This window comes from Mastigoproctus giganteus, chromosome 12 (genome assembly GCF_048544385.1).
Source record: "Mastigoproctus giganteus isolate SK-2022 chromosome 12, ASM4854438v1, whole genome shotgun sequence".
Taxonomy (NCBI): Eukaryota; Metazoa; Arthropoda; class Arachnida; order Uropygi; family Thelyphonidae; genus Mastigoproctus; species Mastigoproctus giganteus.
In genome coordinates, this window is record NC_143586.1 from 84,628,938 (window position 1) to 84,648,648 (window position 19,711).

At 37.2% G+C, this 19,711-nt stretch overlaps 1 protein-coding gene across 2 annotated transcripts in view; it reads right to left on the reverse strand.

Annotated features, from left to right (window-relative positions):
* The window catches only part of Stt3A (catalytic subunit 3A of the oligosaccharyltransferase complex), a 219,209-nt gene that overhangs the window by 138,656 nt on the left and 60,842 nt on the right, over nt 1–19,711 (reverse strand). For both annotated transcript variants that reach the window (XM_090386700.1, XM_090386701.1), the window contains 2 exons: nt 14,874–15,019; nt 1,105–1,302 (listed from right to left, as the gene is read on the reverse strand). In XM_090386700.1, the coding sequence (XP_090242826.1) occupies nt 1,105–1,302; nt 14,874–15,019 (344 nt within the window). The remainder of the gene's footprint in view (nt 1–1,104; nt 1,303–14,873; nt 15,020–19,711) is intronic.

Genomic DNA, 19,711 nt, shown 5'->3' on the forward strand with positions numbered 1-19,711 from the left:
AGTTAACGAGGATATTAGAGATATACAGTCACCCAGATATAATGGATTCAGAATTTGAGACAGGAGTACAATGTGCACAGAAAGGACAGAGAGAAGTTATGGTCTTAGTTAAGAAGCACATAGACTCTAAAAAAGCAGTACACCAATCAACCTGAGCAGCTAGTGTAATGTTGAGTTAGTTTGATGTGACAAACTAATAAGACAAATAAGGACAGCAACATGTTATAGACCTAATGACAAACAGAGAGGGTCAGGAAATCAGTGTCTTATAATGGGGGATTTTAGCTTTCAGATTTTAACTGGAACTTGAGAGTTCATCATCCACACAGTAGCAAGGCTTTTGTGGATTTACTGGAATTGCTTTCTAAACAGACATGTTAGGCAAAAAAAGCAATGCTCTTGACCTGATTATCAGCAGCAACTCTTCATGCATTAAGAATCTGCAGATAAAAGAACTACTAGCTGGCAGTGATTACAGTGTATTTATATGGGATTCATTATGAATATCTCCTACATGGTCAAACAGTGATCCAGGAATACTAAAAACAGTTTTTTGGTGACTATGTGATGCTGTTTGGGGAAAACAGAAAAGGGCTTTGGGAAATAGGCACTTGCATCATGAAAACTCCCCTACACACTTAGCTCTTTCGATTCAAAAATGTTTTGCTAAACATTTTCACTGTGGTTCCCATTTGCCATACTCACCAGATTTTTGTTTTTATTTATTTATTTTCTTTGCTTAAAGCTCCCTTGAGAGAGCACATATTTGCACAACTGGGGGAATTATTCAGAACAGGACATAGGCACTATCAACAATTCCAAAAGAAGCTGTCAGAAATGCTCCCAGAAGTTTCAGGAAACGATGCAAAGGAGTTTATGCCAAAGGAGATCCATATAAATAGCCAGTAAACGTCATTTCCCAAATAGTGTTCAGTTCCCCTTATATTTTGGATGGTTGATACAAGTTAAAAGTGTGAATTTGTTATTGATAACACAAAGCACTAAGGGTTTAGTAAGAGATATACAATCCAAATTGAAAATTGAACAATGTTATCTTTATTGGAAGGATGTAGCTTTGAAAAGGAAAGTAAAGTCAATATTTACCATATAAAAATAGGCAATAGCACACATTGTAGCCCAGTAGATAGCACCAGTTTTCACAGCCTTGATCCACATATAGTATGTCAACAACATGCAAAATATAGCGATACCTTCATTATCATATGATCCAGCTACTGATCTTGAAATGTAACCAGGAACAATAGATATCATTGCTGCTGCTACAAGACCTGAGCCAGCATCCTGTATTCCAAAATAAAAAGGATTCAGAGAGAGCTGATTTACTGCACTATGATACAAACTAATTCAAATTTATTAGCATATTAAATTCCACTACATATTTATTTTTATTAAAACATTAAAGTACAATCAGAACCAAAACTAGAATAATAAATTTGCAAACACAATCAAGCACAATGGAAAATTTTTTTTCTATATTATTAAAACAAAATGGCAAGGATAACAAATAAAAATATGAAAATTCAAACCTCTCTTCCTATTGAAGCAGAACTACAAATGCTCATAGGCTTATGAGGGGGTTTGAAAAGTTTGTGTACCACACTGTAGCTGTGGTCAGGTGTAAGTTAAAAGTTAAGCTGCTTATCTGAATCCACATTATCACAAAATGTGATAATGTTTTTATAGCCTTCATGTTGTAAATTCCACTGACCATACTTGGCTGTCTGGAGTATAAAGAGAAAATTTATTAGACTAAGTATACCGTTTGGCAGCTCTCATATTGGGTAAATAAGTCATAACTGGGTCGTCACTCCTTATACATATACTCTGGATACCTACCCACTCACTGATGAGAAGCCAAATAGCTTTGAAACAGCACTGTGCAAGTGGTGGTCTCAAATAAATAAGCAGGGGCGGCTCATCCATAGGTACTGCAGAACCCCCAGCTATTTAAATCTAGATATACAGTGAACGGAGTTATATGAAATTTTGTGAAGAACAATGCAACACAATGAATATTTTTATTAACAGGACCTGCATATAGTATGCACATCCTCTATTTACAGTAATCATTTCAATAATAAACGAATATAAAGAACACGAAATAGTTTCTAACTTTGGAGTTTAACTGTAGGCCTCACCGTGCACCAGGCAATGATACATTTTGCATTCCAGTGAATATCTGATAGTTGGTTGCCATTGGCAACTTGCCAATATACATTTTTTAAAGGTGAAATGAATCAGTCACTGTAAAGCATGCTGTGCAGATTTCATCATTGACCATGATGGGTGTGTAGCCACAATGTCGGTGTATTTTTGTTATTCGCCCGAATTCCCATTAAACAACTAAATAATATCAGTGTTAAGTCAATACTCAACATTCAACAGTGTAATTATGCAATTACAGCTTAATTGCGAATTGAGCTTGAACTTGGTAAGTTCAATCTCAGATAGGAGTATACAGGAAAAACTATTGAAGCAGAGTGAAGGTAAGGCTGTGGGAGTAAATGGTATACAACTTGTTATAATAAAAAGGGCTGCATGTGAATGCTTCATCCTATCGATGTTAATAAGATCATTAGACTCTAGTGAGATACCCCTGCACTGGAAAGGTGCTGTCTCCCCATTCCACAAAGGTTGGTTGGTGTAATGTTTCATGGCACAGTGGCATTCAGCAAAGGAGGGATGTGAAAGATGTGATGAGCAACAAGCCTTGACCCTGCTCCAGGACTGAAAGGAAGGGGACATTGAGTATAGGCTGATCCCTGGCCTGACGACCTGCAACCAACTGATCCTGACTGGGCCAAATCAGCACCTCCTGTTTTGGCTGAAGTAGGTGCCAAAGTGGCACACTAAAACAGCCTCGCCCCCCCCCCTAATCACCACACACTGTCTTTCTAACAAGTTCATGGATTGCAGAGCACAGCAAATATACCAGGTTTTAGAGATATGGGCTAGGATGGTAGTCTAGAACCTACAGCTCCAGTAGACAGATTTAGGCAGAATCCTTGGTAGATGCACCTGCAGCTGAACTTCAGTTCCTGCTACAGAATCTCCCCCCTTCTTCATGCTTCTGGCTGTGAATGTATTCATATAACATGACAGTGCTCCAGGGCTGATAAGTTGGATCCCAATAATGGTAATTTGGAGGTCCACCTATATCACTGGAAGGTCCCCTTTAGGGTCCCCTTGATGTAGACCACCATAGGGGTCTACATCAAGATGTTCTGGCAATGATTAGATGAAACTTGAATTAAAAGAAATTCCAGAGGAATACTTTCCCATGAAGTCAGATTAAATTCATCATGGATCAATGACAAATACTAAAGAGTAACACAGATTTGGAGCCAATTCAAAATCCTCCAAGGATCTCATGTGTGTGTGTGTGTGTGTGTGTGTGTGTGTGTGTTGGGGGGGGGGAGAGTAGTAGCTGTGAAGGATGTTGCATATATAGCAATGTGCCTTCTGTATACAATAAAGAGCTCTAGTAGTAGCACCAGATAACCTTGGCTTACAAGGACAGAAATTCCTTCAAGTATATCGAAAGATAAGGATACAGCATCTACTTTCACTTGGAATAGCATTTTTACCCTTGTAGAGGAAACCCAAGGATGACAGTTTTTTTCTTAAACAGTGCAAAAGAACTATTGTAGTGCGATCAGTATGCAACAATATTTTCTTTATTTTCTTAAATCATTTTGAAATCTAGTTACTACTAGATACCTCTTAGACCAAAATACAGGGGGTACTTTACCATTTCCAACAAATGGAAAAATTTACAACCTTGAAAGATACCTCAGGCAGTAAGAAATTCTGCTAATATATTCCAGGTCACAATCAAAGTTGTTTTAATGAGTTACTTAAGAGGCATTTATCACTTTTGTACAGCCTTCTTTTACAGCTTTTGGATTTATATACATAATATATATTACACTGAGTTGGCTTTGTATTTGCACCACCCACCTAATACTTTGTGGGCAACCTTTTGCTAGTAATAGAACCTGTACACATCATGGCATAGACCCCCCACAAGGTACTGCATTGCATAATGTGTCCTGCAAATTATTAAGTGCATTCAAACATCCTTTTCTAGTAGGTCCCAAACATGCTCAATTGGGTTGAGACAGTGATGGAGGGCCTGAGAGAAAGAAGGACAGAGAATTGACTGTCACGGTCTGAAATACACCAGTTAGTAACCTGCTGGGCCTTGTAGCATGGTGTGTTGCCTTGCTATGATAAATGCCAGGGGGTGTATGTACTTGGTCGGTGTTGATAGAAAGGAAGGCATTCCCATCAAGCCATTGATTACCAGTGAACAGAGAAACAAGGCATGCCATAAAAACAGTTCCCAAACCATAATACTACCATAACACTGCATCCAGCCCATTGAACACCAATAGTGCATCCAGGTGCCATGGCTTCATGTTGCTTTCTCCAAATGTAGGTACACCCATTGGCATGATGGGAAATGGGATTCATCAGATCAGACAACAGATTTCCAAATTTTGGTATCCAGTGTTGGTACTGATGTGCTCATGCAAGGTGTAGTTTCTTGTATATTGCAGTGTGAATGGATACCTGTGACGGCCATACAAGCTAATGTCCAGTACACAGATACTGGTCTTTTCTTGCTATTCCTGTGTTGGAATGGGTGGTTGGCTAGGCCACTGTGTTGTGAGATGCAACAAACAGCATCCACATGTGGCTATTCCATGTGTGACTGCTGACTAGTTGTCTGACTGCTGTTGAACCAGTCACAGTAGACTTGTAACAACATAGAATGGGGCACTTAATATCACACTGGCTGTTGTTGAGATACTGCAACCAGCATGTCCTGCCCACACAATCATTTCATGTTTGAAGTCATAAAGATCTCGATGCTGACCCATTCTTCCTCGCAACACTCAAAAACTGTTTGCCACATGTGTAAACTACAATCTTATATCAGCTGTTCCAACTTCAAGCCTTCACTAACATCACAGACTGCCCTTCCTACACAACAGGCTGTTGCAAATGCAAAGCCAACTCAGTGGATGTGTGTATAAATAATATAAGACACTTATACTGTACAGATTGGAAAGAAGAAAAAATGTTTTTTGATTTATAGTTATATCAATATCAACACTAAATTGTCATCTGGTGATGTTTCAGGTTTCTTTCCAAATCTAAGTAAAGCACAGTAAAAAATCTTACAGATTTACTGCTAAATTTTGAAAATACTCTGTTTGGCAACAGAAACAAGTCAAAGAAGAATCAAACTGAATTGAAGAAGAGACAGATTTGGACTTCACCAAGCCTCAAAACAAAATCGCAGAATCTAAAGAGCGAACCTATTCCTGACACATATACGTTATATTTGAAATCCAAGCATAATTTATATTGTATATATGACTATCCAAAACTTTTGACATACATGTTCAAAATTCATACATTGAGAAGCTTTATTGAATAATACATCTTATCATCTGCTAATAGATGATTAATCAGAAACAAGATACCAAAAAAAGAATATGAGGTCTTCTGGATTCGAAATATACGAGATCAAAAATTCTTTAATATCTCCAACAAACTAAATATGCATAACTAAAACTTATAAATCCATAGTGGTGATTCAGTAATACAAGACATTAAAACTAAGATTTTAGCTTACCCATCTTGTCCCTATCCTCCTGGAACTGTTATGTGGCTGACATATTCACACCAGTTAGAGCCAACTATGAGGACCAGGCATTAGCATATGTCAGTGGTTAGAATCCAATGTTCAGTTCACGTTGAGAAGTCAAATTCTTCCACTTAGCTTTGAGGAGGGAATAGCACCTTGTACTATTCAACATTTAATGTTTCTGTCCTTGCCCATGTGAAGGAAGACCACTATGATCTAGCATTGTTCTGCTTTTATAAACAGATTTACAAATCTTAAAAAAAAATTGAAAATTAAGCTGGTTCTTGAATAATCTGCTCAAGTTATCTTCATACAAGAGTCTCTCTCTCTCTCTCTCTCTCTCTCTCTCTCTCTCTCTCTCTCTCTCTCTCTCTCTCTCTCTCTCTCTCTCTGACTTAGCTGAGTGGTCAGGAATGAGAGTGCAATAGCATATGCTCTTTGAGTGGACTGTGGTTGAAGCCAGTGACTGCTAAACACAATTAATAATTGTATTCATGATTTATTCTAAACTCCTCTGACCTGGTGGTTGTGTTGGAGTATAAACAAGAACAAAACTATGTCTAGTCAGGTGAAAACAAACATGTAGTCCAAACTGTAGAAACAGTTTTAAGCCTGTATTCTATGGATATGACAGAGGAAAGGAAGGCATAAGTTTCTCTTCCTTTTTTAGTGATTCCACTGATCTTGTGATATTGACACAAACTAATTAGTCAGCCTCTGTTCCAACGTTACATTTGCAGGACCATACACTCCTCCCCCCACCTCTGCCCAACCAGGCAGGATCCGATATCCAAAATCTCCATGGAGAGAGTTCTCCTAACAATATAAACCAAACTAGAACCAATACATCTACCAGTAACTTCGCAGATATTATTGTTAAGGCATCCATAAATAGCATTCAGCAAATCCATGTTACACTTAGAAGGGCAAAGTGTTGCACAGACAAGTGTCTCTTAACTGCACTTTTAGTAACCCTTGCACACTGGTACACATGATAACAAAGACAAACATTTGCAGAGCAGATTCAATTACCTGCTTTTAATCATCCTCTGAAGCCTTAAAATAAGATTAGGATCTTATTTTAAAAATAAGATCATAATCTTATTCTTAAAATACTGTATGTGCTCAGTAAACAATATGCGCTCCTTCACATATAACTCAAGGCACTTAATCTTACTTGCATACCTAAGAAAAAAAAATTTCATACCTAAAAAGTGGCAGCTGAGTCCAAGTCCAAGTCCAACATACTACATTGGCTATTAAAAAAGACTGCATGTTCAGCCACTACACACTAAGTGCCACTCATGAAAAAAAAAGGCATAGTTGACCATAAACTTTTCCCTAGCTGTCAGCCAACTTCATTCCGACAGCTAATTAGCTTTGCAGTGAAACAGGTTTACATTACCTTAGGTTTTTGCAGTTTGTTGAAAAATGACTGACAAAAGAATAGAACAACAAATAAACTTCAAATTTTTAACAAAACTAAAGAAAACAAGTGAAAGTTATGAGTTGTTATGTCAAGTTTATGGAGAAGGTACTATATCAAGAGCTGACTTTTTAATGGCACAAAAGATTTTTAGAAGAGAGAATGTGGAAGACAATCAATGACCAGGCTTTCTGGTATTCACAAAACTGATAAAAATGTGGACTGGGTAAGAATATTGATTAGAAGTGATTATCATTTAAGCATCAGAATGACTGAATCATTTAAGAATTGGACAAATTTTAATTGAAAATTTAGGAATCAAAAAAGTATGTGACAAGATCGGTGCTAAGAATTTTGAATTTAGATCAAAGAATGAGAAGACTCCAAGTTTGTGAAGATGTTTTGAAAAAAAGTTGAAAAAGATTAGACTTTGTGAGTACTGTAATTATTTGTGATGAAAGTTGTCTGTTCCAGTACCACCCAGAAACTAAAAGATAGTCAAGGCAATAGAAGATAAAATATAAGATGTCTTATAATTGGGGATTTTAACTTCCCAGATATTGACTGGAACTTTTGGGTTAATCACTTACAAATTAGCAAGGCTTTTGTGGATTTATTGGACAATTGTTTTCTACAGCAGCATATTCAAGAGGCAACTAGAGGGATAATATGATCTGATTATCAGCAGCAATTCTTCATGCATTAAGAAACTGCAGATAAAGGAACCACTAGGTGGAAGTGACCACAGTTGTGCTGATGTGGGATTTACTTAAAGATGTAACTACCATCAAGTGTAAAGGGAAGGGTTTTTGCTTTTGTAAAAGTGACTACAGTGGTCTCAAACAGTTTTTAAATTCTATACAATGGGGCCAACTGATGATGTTACCATCAGCAAATTCTAAATGGGAAGCATTCAAGGAAGTAACCTTGGAAGTTACTAGGCTTTTTGTCTCAACTAAGAAATACTGTTCAAGGTTTAGACCTAAATGGATGTCAAAAGAACTAATAAGACTTGCTGCAGAGAATAAAAATGCATGAGTTGCATATAAATTATGCAGGTGACACAGAAGACTATAGTAGATATAAGCTAGTTTGTTTGCTATCTGAGCAGGATCATCAACAACATCGATGTCAAGTAGACCAATCAGATTCATCCCCCTTCCTTTTAGAGTTTATATAAGCAAAGAAATCCTTGCTGTTTTTCTTAGCATCTTTTGCCAAGGATTTCTCGTAATCTGCCTTCGCCTGCTGAACCTCCTTTGTGACCTGATTACAGATTAACTGATATCTGCCATAGGCTTCTGAGTCACTTGATAATTTATATGCATCCCATTCATTTTTCTTCTCTGTTACGAGTCTCATTAGTTCATTTGACAACCATTTAGGCCTAAACCTTGAACAATATTTCTTAATAGGTATGAACCTTTTAGTAGCTTCCACGATTAATTCCTTGAATGCTTCCCACTTAGAATTTACTGTTGGTAACATCGTCAGTTGATCCCAATGTACAGAATTTAAAAACTGTCGGAGACCACTGTACTCGCCTTTACGGAAGCAAAAACCCTTTCCTTTACCCCTGATGGTAATTAAATCTTTAAGTAAATCCCACGTCAGTACACTGTGATCACTGCCACCTAGTGGTTCTTTTATCTGCAAATTCCTAATACATGAATGATCACTGCTGATAACCAGATCAAGAGTATTACTTTCTCTGGTTGCCTCTCGAACATGCTGCTGCAGAAAACAATCATCCAATAAATCCACAAAAGTCTGACTAGTGTGTGAGTGACCAATCCACAAGTTCCAATCAATATCTGGGAAGTTAAAATCATCCCCCATTATAAGACATTCTGATTTACTAGCCCACTCTACTTCTCTGTACAATTGTTCATTGTACTCATTCGAGTCATTAGGCCTATAACACACTCCTACTCTTATTTTTGCTTTTGCAGTGCTTATGTCACACCAAACTGACTCAACAGTGCACTGTTCATCTATATCAACTGGATGCACTTCTTTTGATTGTATGTTTTTTCTTAATTAACAGCATAACACCTCCTCCCTTCCTATCCTGTCTATCCTTTCTGTACACATTGTACTCTCCAAATTCCAGTTCAGCATTCCTTATATCTGTGTGACACCACGTCTCTGCTATCCCAACAATATCCGCCTTTGATGTCTTGACCAACACTTCAAATTCATCAAATTTATTTACTATACTTCTAGCATTGGTATACATGCACCTATTCTTATTTTTAGTTACTCTAACACATCCCACATACCCACCTGTTTCACGATGACTGCCATCCGTCCCCGAAACTCCCAACACTCCTCACTTCAGGTCGCTACTTATTCTAATAGAAGTTGTGCAAGAATCACCTTCACCTCTGCCTGCGGCTACTGTTAAACTATTAGTCCTTGTATCCCCCCCAAGCTATCAGTTTTCTGACCCACCTAACACTGCCTCGATAGCATCAGCAAATATTCTTGCACCCTTTCTATTTAAGTGTATCCCATCCCTGTAGAAGCAGTCTCTCCTGTTAACAAGTACAGTCCAGGCTGAAAAAAAATTCTATCCCTTGGGCCTTACACAATCTTTCCAGGGCCGAATTGATCTACAAGGCTCTCATCATATACTCCCTCCTATCATGTCTGGGCAGAATTGCAGACACTTTCAAATTCAACCCTAATTTATGGCTTTTTTTCATCAGTGACCTGTACTTGTTAAGTAATTCTGCTGGTCTCCTACTCTTAACATCATTAGTGCCAACGTGTACAACTATATCACCTTTTGTGCCCCTAAAAGATGATATCTGCTCTACAACGTCATCAACCTTTGCCCCTGGCAGACACACCCTGGTCCTGTTCCACCTATCCTTTTTACAAAGGATGTTTCCCGTTTCCCTGACAATAGAGTCACCAACAACTACTAGTTCCTGTGGGACCAGCGCATTCTGCCTTGGGGATTGCCGCTGTGTTGCGTGATGCCCAAGTGGAAGCTCTGGCATTGATGTGGGCAGCTGAGAGCCCGATGGGCCCCCTCAATTTAGATCTTTCGAGGGCATCCACCCTGTCCTTCAAACTCTCATATAGGCCCATAACAACACTGAGTTGTCGCCTGATTTCCTTACACTCCTTACATCGCGCGCACACACAAAGACATCCCCCATGGCAATATCATGTTCCGTTCCAGATAGTTCGGCAAACATTTCACAAGCTGCACATTTTTTTAGGCTGTGATGCGTTGGAGAATCAGTTCTCCTTCGAGTCACAGCACTCCTGCCACTTTGTGCCTGTTGCTTTGCTGCTCTAGATTGGGGCATGATATTTTAAATTAATAAGATCAATAAATTAAATTAATTAAATGTCAATACTACGCTATCTAATAGAAACAGTGAAGCGTATTACTGTTTCTATAATTATATGTTAGAGCTACCTAGCTACCTCAATTAAAAATTTGAATTCACTATATACAAAAACAATGCCTGCAGATTCAAACGAAATAATGGTTTACGTATATCAAGTATTACGTATATTTACAAAGTACTGCACATCGGTAGCAGTAACCCCCGAGTAACGTACCAACTGTATGGTACTACATTCCGGGTAGTAGAGAATGAAAAGGACCTGGGGGGGGGTTGGTTACTGTGCAGTCAGATATATGAAGTTTCTTGAGCAGTGCACACTGGCTGCAAGAGTAATTCATGGTGTCTTGTCAATGATATACAGAAATTTGCTAGCAGGGATGAGGAGGTGAATGTCCCCTTGTATAAGGCAATGGTCAGGCCACACCTTGAGTACTGCATACAGGTCTGGAGACCCCAATTTAGGAAGGATGCAGAGCTGTTGGAACGAGTACAGATAAGAGCAAAAGATTGGTGAGTGGAACAAAGGGTTGCTGTTACCAAGAAAGACTTAAGTTCTGTAAACTGCAGCATCTGGAGACTAGGCACCTGCGAGGTGATCTAATTGAGGTGTATAAGGCCTTGAATGGTTTGAGCAAGCTCAATGCTGATAGGATTCTTCCTCTTGCTCAGATTACTCACCTGAGGGGACAAATTCATATCGAGTAAAGACAATTGTAGAATAGATGTGCAGAAATTTGCCTTTAGCCAGCGGGTGGTTGATAGTTGGAACAAATTTCCATGTCATAGCGGAAGTCGAAAACTTAAATAAGTTCAGGGCAGAACTAGACAAGTATCAGGAGTGAATGGATGGGTGAAATTGGAATTTTTTTTTGGCTGATGCTATAAGCATGCTTTCTTGCATCATTCGCCTCTACTAATGCTAAAACAATCCCCCAGACCAAAAAAAAACAAGAATGTCAAAATCAAAAATAAAAACTATGCTTCTTGTTTTCTTTAATATCAAAGGAATTATTATGGCTGGATATGTCCCAACAAATCAAACACTACAGTGAAGTTCTGACAAGGCTGCGTGAAAAGATTAAAAGGAAGAGACCTGAACTGTTGAAGGATGGTTAGACGCTCCATCAAGAAAATAATGCTCCAGCACACAACATGCTGTGTTCACCAATTTCTGGCCAAAAAAACAAATTTGCACACCCATGTGTAGTGTTAACATACATCCTTCTCACCAGACCTAGCCCCTTGTGACTTTTTTTCTCTTCCCTAAACTCAAAAGTGTACTCAAGGGAATCCATTTTAGCACACTGAAGACATTCAGAAAAAACAACTAAAGTGTTACAGAAGATGACTTCAGAAAGTTTTCCATGCTTGGAAGAACCATATGGAACAGCATACGCAAGCCAAAGGCAATTATTTTGAAGAGGATAACATGTGAGGTACAAAATATTTCATTATATTTATTTTATTGCAACAGCCTTTTTATTTAATAGCCACACCTTGTAAGACAGTTCTTCAACAGACTGGTTCATCTTGGATTTTGAGACAACCAGCTCATGCAGATGACACCATTCTAACAGCTGTCCCAAATTGACTGCTGCTGCTCTATTTTCTAGTTATTTCATGCTTTTGCCATACACCAAAAAGACCAAATCAATGCATAAGCAACAAAATCCGCACCCTGCATATCAAGCTCCAAAAACTCACCTAAGATTCTCCACAAGGCTGGACTCCAAGATAGACTCCTGAGTAAAAAATTTGTTGGGACTGAAAGTATGTCTCCTGAGCATAACTGGTCCTGACATTTTTATCTGTAAAGTAATCCCTCAAGATGGAATCACTGGGACAATGACTGATTCCAACCCTGTGCAAGATACTATCCAACCATATGGTATCGATGAGCTCTTAAAACCTGTGAATGGGCCCCAAGACACAGTGCCTTGGATATTCGTGCCCATAATTCATGACTTCATATATAGCATCTTCAGTGGATTATCATGTGTTTTTTGTTAACCCTGTCTCTGTGGTGTTGGACCTGCAAAGTTCCTCTTGAAAATAATGAGCCCATGTTAATTGTTGGTTGATAAAAATCCATTATTTTCAGTACATTCCTAAATTTTAATTAAATTTTGACTTGGTATGGTTTCGCATTTTTTCATTTTCCTAGAGTTATATATAGCATGAGAAAACCTATCAGGTTCTAGATTACCATTTCTACTTTTACGTATAGTATCGCTAGCATAGGAACTGATGGGATTCCCACCGATGCAAGCATGGAGTTGTGTTTGCTACCAATTCAAGTTATTTATAGAACTCTTCCATATGAGTTAAATGTAACTCTATCCACCTGAGATAGCAAAAATTCTAATGATCTTGCATGAGGTATTTTTGAAAAATTAGTTTGAAAGGTATTCATAGTATTCAAATTGTACCCTTCACACCACCCAAAATTTTGAATAAATTTCAAAAAAAAAATCTGAGAACCGAAGTGAATAATAGTATTCAATGTGTGTGTATACATTAATGTTCTCCCCAGGACCTATCCGAATGGGCACACTGCCTAGTGAATTTAACTGACTGCCCGGCTAAAATTTAAGCGACTCTCACAGTACTGTATGGTCTGCTCACTGCTCTCGATCAATATTAATTCAAACATACTATGCGATTGAGGTCAATGTGACAGGAGCATATAATGTTAAATTATGGAATTAATTTTTGCTCTGGATCACTTAAGTCACACTTATAAATAACAGAAAATTTTATAATAATGCCACCCAGCTGGCAAAATTTTCTGGGGAGAACACTGTACATATTTAAAAATTTTTTAAAACTATTTATACAAATAATAAACATAAATATATGAGTATGTGGAGATTTGAAATACTGCATGGTTAATGGCTTTTTAAACTGGAAAATGGAAGAGACCAACAGTTTCATCTTTATATTTTATACCTATAATTTTTTTTTTAATTTTCAGAAAAATTAATATTTTTTAAAATAAGGTTTAAGAAACAGCATCTGAAATATTTAATTTTGTTTTATTAAAAACTAAAAAAAATACATATAATAAGTACTAGAAAAGATGAAATATTAGTATACTCCATGCAGAATTTTTGATCAAAACACAAAAAGTTTTTCCAGAAATTAAAAAGAAAGTTTGGCACTTATCAGGTTCTGCACCATTGGATTAATTACTTTATGAGGTGCCACAACTGCAGTATTAAAGATGTATTGTTTATCAGAACATAAGTTCATTAACACATACGTAAAAAATGTTTTAATATGATGCAAAGATTTTACCCACAATAGGTAAAGGAACAGGACAGTAAGAATTGGGCTAATCCACAGGCTTTTCTGGATTCTTCAAGATTATTCTCAGGACAGTTTTTTTTCTATAGTATAAAACATCCGTCAACCAAGAATTCTAAAGAATTTAGCATTAAGTTAAGAAATACACACAATGAAAGTTGTTGTTGTTATTTGGTTTTTTAGGAGCATTAGCAACTAAGGCCATATTGCTCTGGGATATGCGGTGGTTACTCCCTGACCTTTCCGCATCCTCCGTATTTGGTGGTGACAGGCTCGAACCCCGGTCTAACCCAGAAGCGTGTGCTACACACTGCTGCTCCTTCCCACCTGGCTACGGAGGCGCGCGCACACACACACACACACACACACACACACACACACACACACACACACACACACACACACACACACACACACACAATGAAAGTGCTTAATAACTTGAGCCCCCCCCAGGAAGTCCAATCCAGGGGTCTGACTATCTTTCACTACATCAACCACAGCTTTTAATTTAGCGAGAGAGAGATGCACCACTTTATCCTCTTTCATCACATTTCAAAATTATATTGCTCATTTTCAGATACAACCAACTGCTGTTCTTCAGTATCAAGGTTCTATACTACTTCTAGAAAATAATTCTTGAAAATAAATTAAATGAACTGTGTCTAATCAATCACCTCTCTCTTTTCAGCTCCAGTCCTCAACTAAATATATCAACATCTCCAAATTGTATCTTTTCAGTTATTATTTTGGATACAGATGACCTGACCAAAGATCAAGATTGCTTTGTGTGTCTGCAAAAACTGTTTTTCAAATATCTGATGACAATACTGCCATTTCATTTCTTTCTTTCTTCTCTTCAATCAAATCACTCACCTCCAATTTTCTACACTGTTTGGAATTCCATTCTGGCTTTTTAAGTTCTTTTTGCAACAGTCAAATTCTCATTCACCAAGGATATTAGAATCACAGAGGACATATCGGAATTAACCTTACACTTAACATTATGAATTAATATTAGAGAAGAAGATATAAAAGGAATAATCAGTAAAAAGATGAAACAGTCTTAACAAAGAATATAAAAATAACTTTATACCCTAAGTTCCTTGGTAAGCAGATAAGTAATGATGGTTGTAAGACTAGAAAACAGAGGTGCTAAAAACACACAAACATTCCTAATATCTATTGTCATGTTTAGAAACTGCAGAGAATGGTATATAGTGGCAGATGTGATCATCAATCCTAGAACAAAGAAAACAGAGTTGCATGTTAAGCATTTTTTTAAACATCAATAGGTTACAGTAGAAAATTATGCTAAATATTTCATACACAATATAAATAATTATCTATTTAAATATATTAAATTATTCAATAAAAAATTAAACATTTATTAGTCTATACTCCTTTCCATTTTGCTTTGAAATGAGAAAAATATTTTTTATCAAAGTCAGCTTTGGCTTATTGCCAAAAGTGATTCAATTATTTAAATTGTTTATCAACAGCTTTTAAAAATTGAATGAAGCTTTTTATATTTTTGAATAGCTTTTATATACTGGTAAACTTAATTCTCTGAAATTTTTCAAGATTGCCTATATTGGCAATTTAAATATGCATTAAAAAAAAAAAAAAAAAAAAAAATATATATATATATATAATTTTTTTTTAATGCATATTTAAACCTCTAGACCCACAACTTTTCAGAAAAATGTTGAGAAAATCCAAGATCCAACAAGCATGTTGGAATTTTCTGAAGTAACATTATACCATAAAAAAGTTAAAAAAATTATTTAGTGTATTTCTACAATGAAACTTATTGTATATACTGCTGCATATGTTTGATGGATTTATACATTCTCCTAAACAAAGCCAGAATATGGATGGATGGGTAAAGAATTGCTGGATTTGGGAGTTTGACTGCATGCTGCTATAGTCTCTCCTTCTCATATAACAGCCAGAAGAGTTTAACACCTTCACCATAATTTTTTAACATTGTAGTTTTGATCACTTAATAGTCTATACTTATTGCCAAAAGTGATCAATAATTAAAAATTCATTCTCCAGTTACATTTGTCTGAATATAAAAATCTAAACTGTCTTCAGAGAAATTTTAACTGGAAACCTAGTGAAAAAACTTTTCAAGTATTGCTTAAAACAGATGTCTGAATCTCAAATTTGAAAAAAAAAAAAAAAAATTAATGCAAGTGAATTTTTAATATATAAATAAACACCTTTCATTATATCAATGCTTTTCCAGCTCATATTCTAAAATAATTTCCATTACACTAATAGTCACAGAAATACAGGTGTATAAAGTCCTAATATTGATGGCATTGTACAAACCTGGTAGTAGTAAGGTGAGTTTACCCAACATCTCTACATTTCTGCCAATGCTGATTCAGCTCCTAGAAACATGCCATGAATTTTTTTTTGTTGTTGAATGAAGGGTAGGATATTTATCAATGCCAATTTTACCTGTCAGCACAGCTAAATCTAACTCATCACCATCATTGATCTGAAGTAGCAGAAATACATTGGGAAAAGGTGACAGAGGAATATTGAAGACATGGTGGTATATTCAGTTGTGTCCACAACTCTTCCACTGTTGTTATTTGGTTTTTAGGAGCATTAGCAACTAAGGCCATACTGCTCTGGAGATATGCGGTGGTCATTCCCTGACCTTTCCGCATCCTCTGTATTTGGTGGTCATTGGCTCGAACCCGTCTAATCAAGAAGCGTGTGCTACCTAGCTACAAAGGCACCCTCTTCCACTGTGATTGCCCAGTGAAACAGTACACTCATATATTACAAAGTGCATTAAGTTGTAAGGTCTCCAAATTTAATTTTCACAAAATAATTGAAGTATACGTGTATGACAGCTTTTAGTCGAACTGCTAATTAGTTCCAAATATTTTCCGAAGATGGCATTACAATGCAGTACGTCACATTATGTTTACTGATATTGTGCAGCAAATGCCTCAGGCTTCCTTGCACCATATGGCTAATAATGATACTTAAAATAGCATCCTTCACTCACTCATCACACTTCTTGATTAGAATGGGTTCGAGCCCGTGACCACCAAATACGGAGGATGCGGAAAGGTCACAGAATGACCACCGCATATCCCCGGAACAATATGGCCTTAGTTGCTAATGCTCCTAAAAACCAAAATAACAATAACTCACTCATCAAGAAATATGTGTTGCTATTTGATTTTTGCATCTCACTGGAAAAAGTCCAAATGAAATCCATTGGAATATCAGAAGTGTTTCCTGTAGGCCTTATAGATGTGAAAAACATTTGTAGCTGGGTATGCAAGTTTTGTAAGGAACAGGAGTCCTGCAAGGACAAGCACATGAACCAGTCATTCTAAGACAATCATTTTCCAGATTGAGGAAATGGTTTTGAGTGATAGAAAATCAACAGTGGATGAAATTGCAACAGCTGTAGCCATTTCTATTGGATCCGTGCATATCATACTCCATGAAGATCTCAGAATGAGCAAGGCACCAGCTTGGTGAATTCCAAGGCAAGCTTTCCCATGAATAAAAAGACAATTCTGCAAACTTGTGAAGCAATGCTCACTCGAGATGCTTCAGTGAATGGATCTTTCTTTTCATCAATTGTCACAATGGATGATACAGGGGTTTCACTTTTCAATCCAGAAATGAAACATCAGTCTGCCCAATAAAAGCACACTGATTTACCACTGCCCAAAGAGTTCTGTGTTACTGCAAGTGTAGAGAAAATGATGGTTGCTGTTTTCTATGATATTGATGAAGTAATCCTTACACACTGCATACCCAAGAGCACTACAGTAACAGGAAACTCATATGAAGAAGTTTTGAAGAAAACGTTCCTCCCAGCATTTCAGAAAAAGAGTCCACGCAGACTGAATCACATTCATTTCCATCAGGACAAAACTTCACCCAGTGTTCCAGAAATTTGCAAATTTTTTTTAAAGAAAACAACATTGAGATTATCTCGCATCCTCCCTACTCACACCTAGTGACTTTTGGTTGTACCCAACAACGAAGAATGCTCTTTGTTGCAGAGGATTTCCTAGGCGACAAGCAGCTGCTTCTGCCATTTACCAGTGGGGCTGAACATACCACCAAAGAAAGATTTGCTATAGCCTTTACAGCTTAGAACAGGTGTGAAAAATGTGTGCAGCTTCTAGAAGACTATGTTGAAAAGTGAGGCAAGTATCACCCCTGTATCTTGTGTACTGTATGAGAAATAAATTTTGAGACCTTATAATTGAACACACCTTGTACTTGTGTAAGGTATGGATTAGGCCTGATGCAGCCAAGTGGTCAGTGCAGTAGCGCACGCACGCACGCACGCACACACACACATTTGAGTTAACCATGGGTCAAACTCACCTTGACAGCTAAATAAAGATATTTAGCTGTCAATGATTCTTTGTAAATCCTCTGATCTAGTGATTGTATTAGTAGTGGAAAATGATGCAGAAAAAGCAAGCTTATACAGCATCAGCAAAAAAAAAAAAAAAATCCCCCCACATCACCCACCCATCCTATGCAATAATGTCTAATTTTTCCTTGAATTTATTCAAATTACCTATTTTCACAACAACAGACTGAAGTTTATGCCAACTATCAACTACATGTTGCTGAATGAAACTTCTGCACATCTATCCTGCAACCATCCTAAATTTGAATTTATGCCCCTTAACATGTGTAGTGTGAGCAAGAGGAAAATTCCATCAGCATTGAGCTTGTGCAATACATTCAAAGCCTTAAACACCTCAGTCTAATCACCTTACAGATGCCTAGTCCCAACTGGAAATCACTTGCAGAAGTGAAGAATAAACATTTTTGTTCCTTTCACCAGTCTTGCTGCATTTCTCTGCACTTGTTCCAGCAGCTCAGCATCCCTCAAAAAAATGAGGCCTACAGTATTATATGCAGTACTCAAGATGTTGCCTAACCACTGCATTATACAACAGGATAATCACCTCCTTATCTCTGCTGCCAAATTCCTGCATATCATTGATAAGCCCTATGAGCTGTCCTGGCAGCATGTTTTCACTGCTCAGAGAACTTCATATCTGACAGCACAATTATCTCCCAGGTCTTTTTCATTCTCCATTACTCTGAGTGTGGTATCCCAGTTGGTATGTTAATCTGAGATTACTGTGACTTATGTGTAGTACCTTACATTTGTCAATATTGAACTTGAATTGCTACTTTTCAGTCCATTTTTGTCTAATTTTTCTAAATCTTGTCGCAGTAGTACACCCTGATTACTGTCATGAACCACCTGACCTACTCTTGTATCATCTGCAAACTTAGGACATTAAACCTGATAGGTCTTCATCAGTATAAAAATAAGCTCAGCATTAAACCCTGGAGGAATCCACTAATAACATTAGTTCAAGAAGAACAGTGCCCGTAATAAAATCACACGATCTTTTCTCACTCAACCATTCCTTTAACCAAAGCAATATCCTGCCCTCAATGCCACACTAATGCAAACAGTAGTCTTATGTGAAAGAGTATCAAAAGCTTTGCTTAAGTTTATTCACTGTTAAGCAAATTCTGGAAAAATGTCAGGCTGCAAACCAAGATGTAGGTATGCTGCTGTTCAGAGAAAGCATATGATAATGTGCCAAGAAATCTATGGAAGGTTATGGAAAAAATGTCAATAAGCCAGCCATTAATTGAAATAATTAGTACAAGAACAATACATGCTGTATAAAAATTGGTTCAAAAATATCAAGAAAATAAGACTTCCAAAGGACTACTTCAAGGATGCTGTCTGTTACCTACTTTGTTTAAGCTGTACCTGGAAGTTGTTCTAAGACCATGGTCACAGAAGTGCAGTTCAATGGGCACTCCCCTTAGTCAAAATAAGTACCTTTACAAGCTACTGTTTGCAGATGACAAAGTTGTGGTAGCGCAGGATGATGT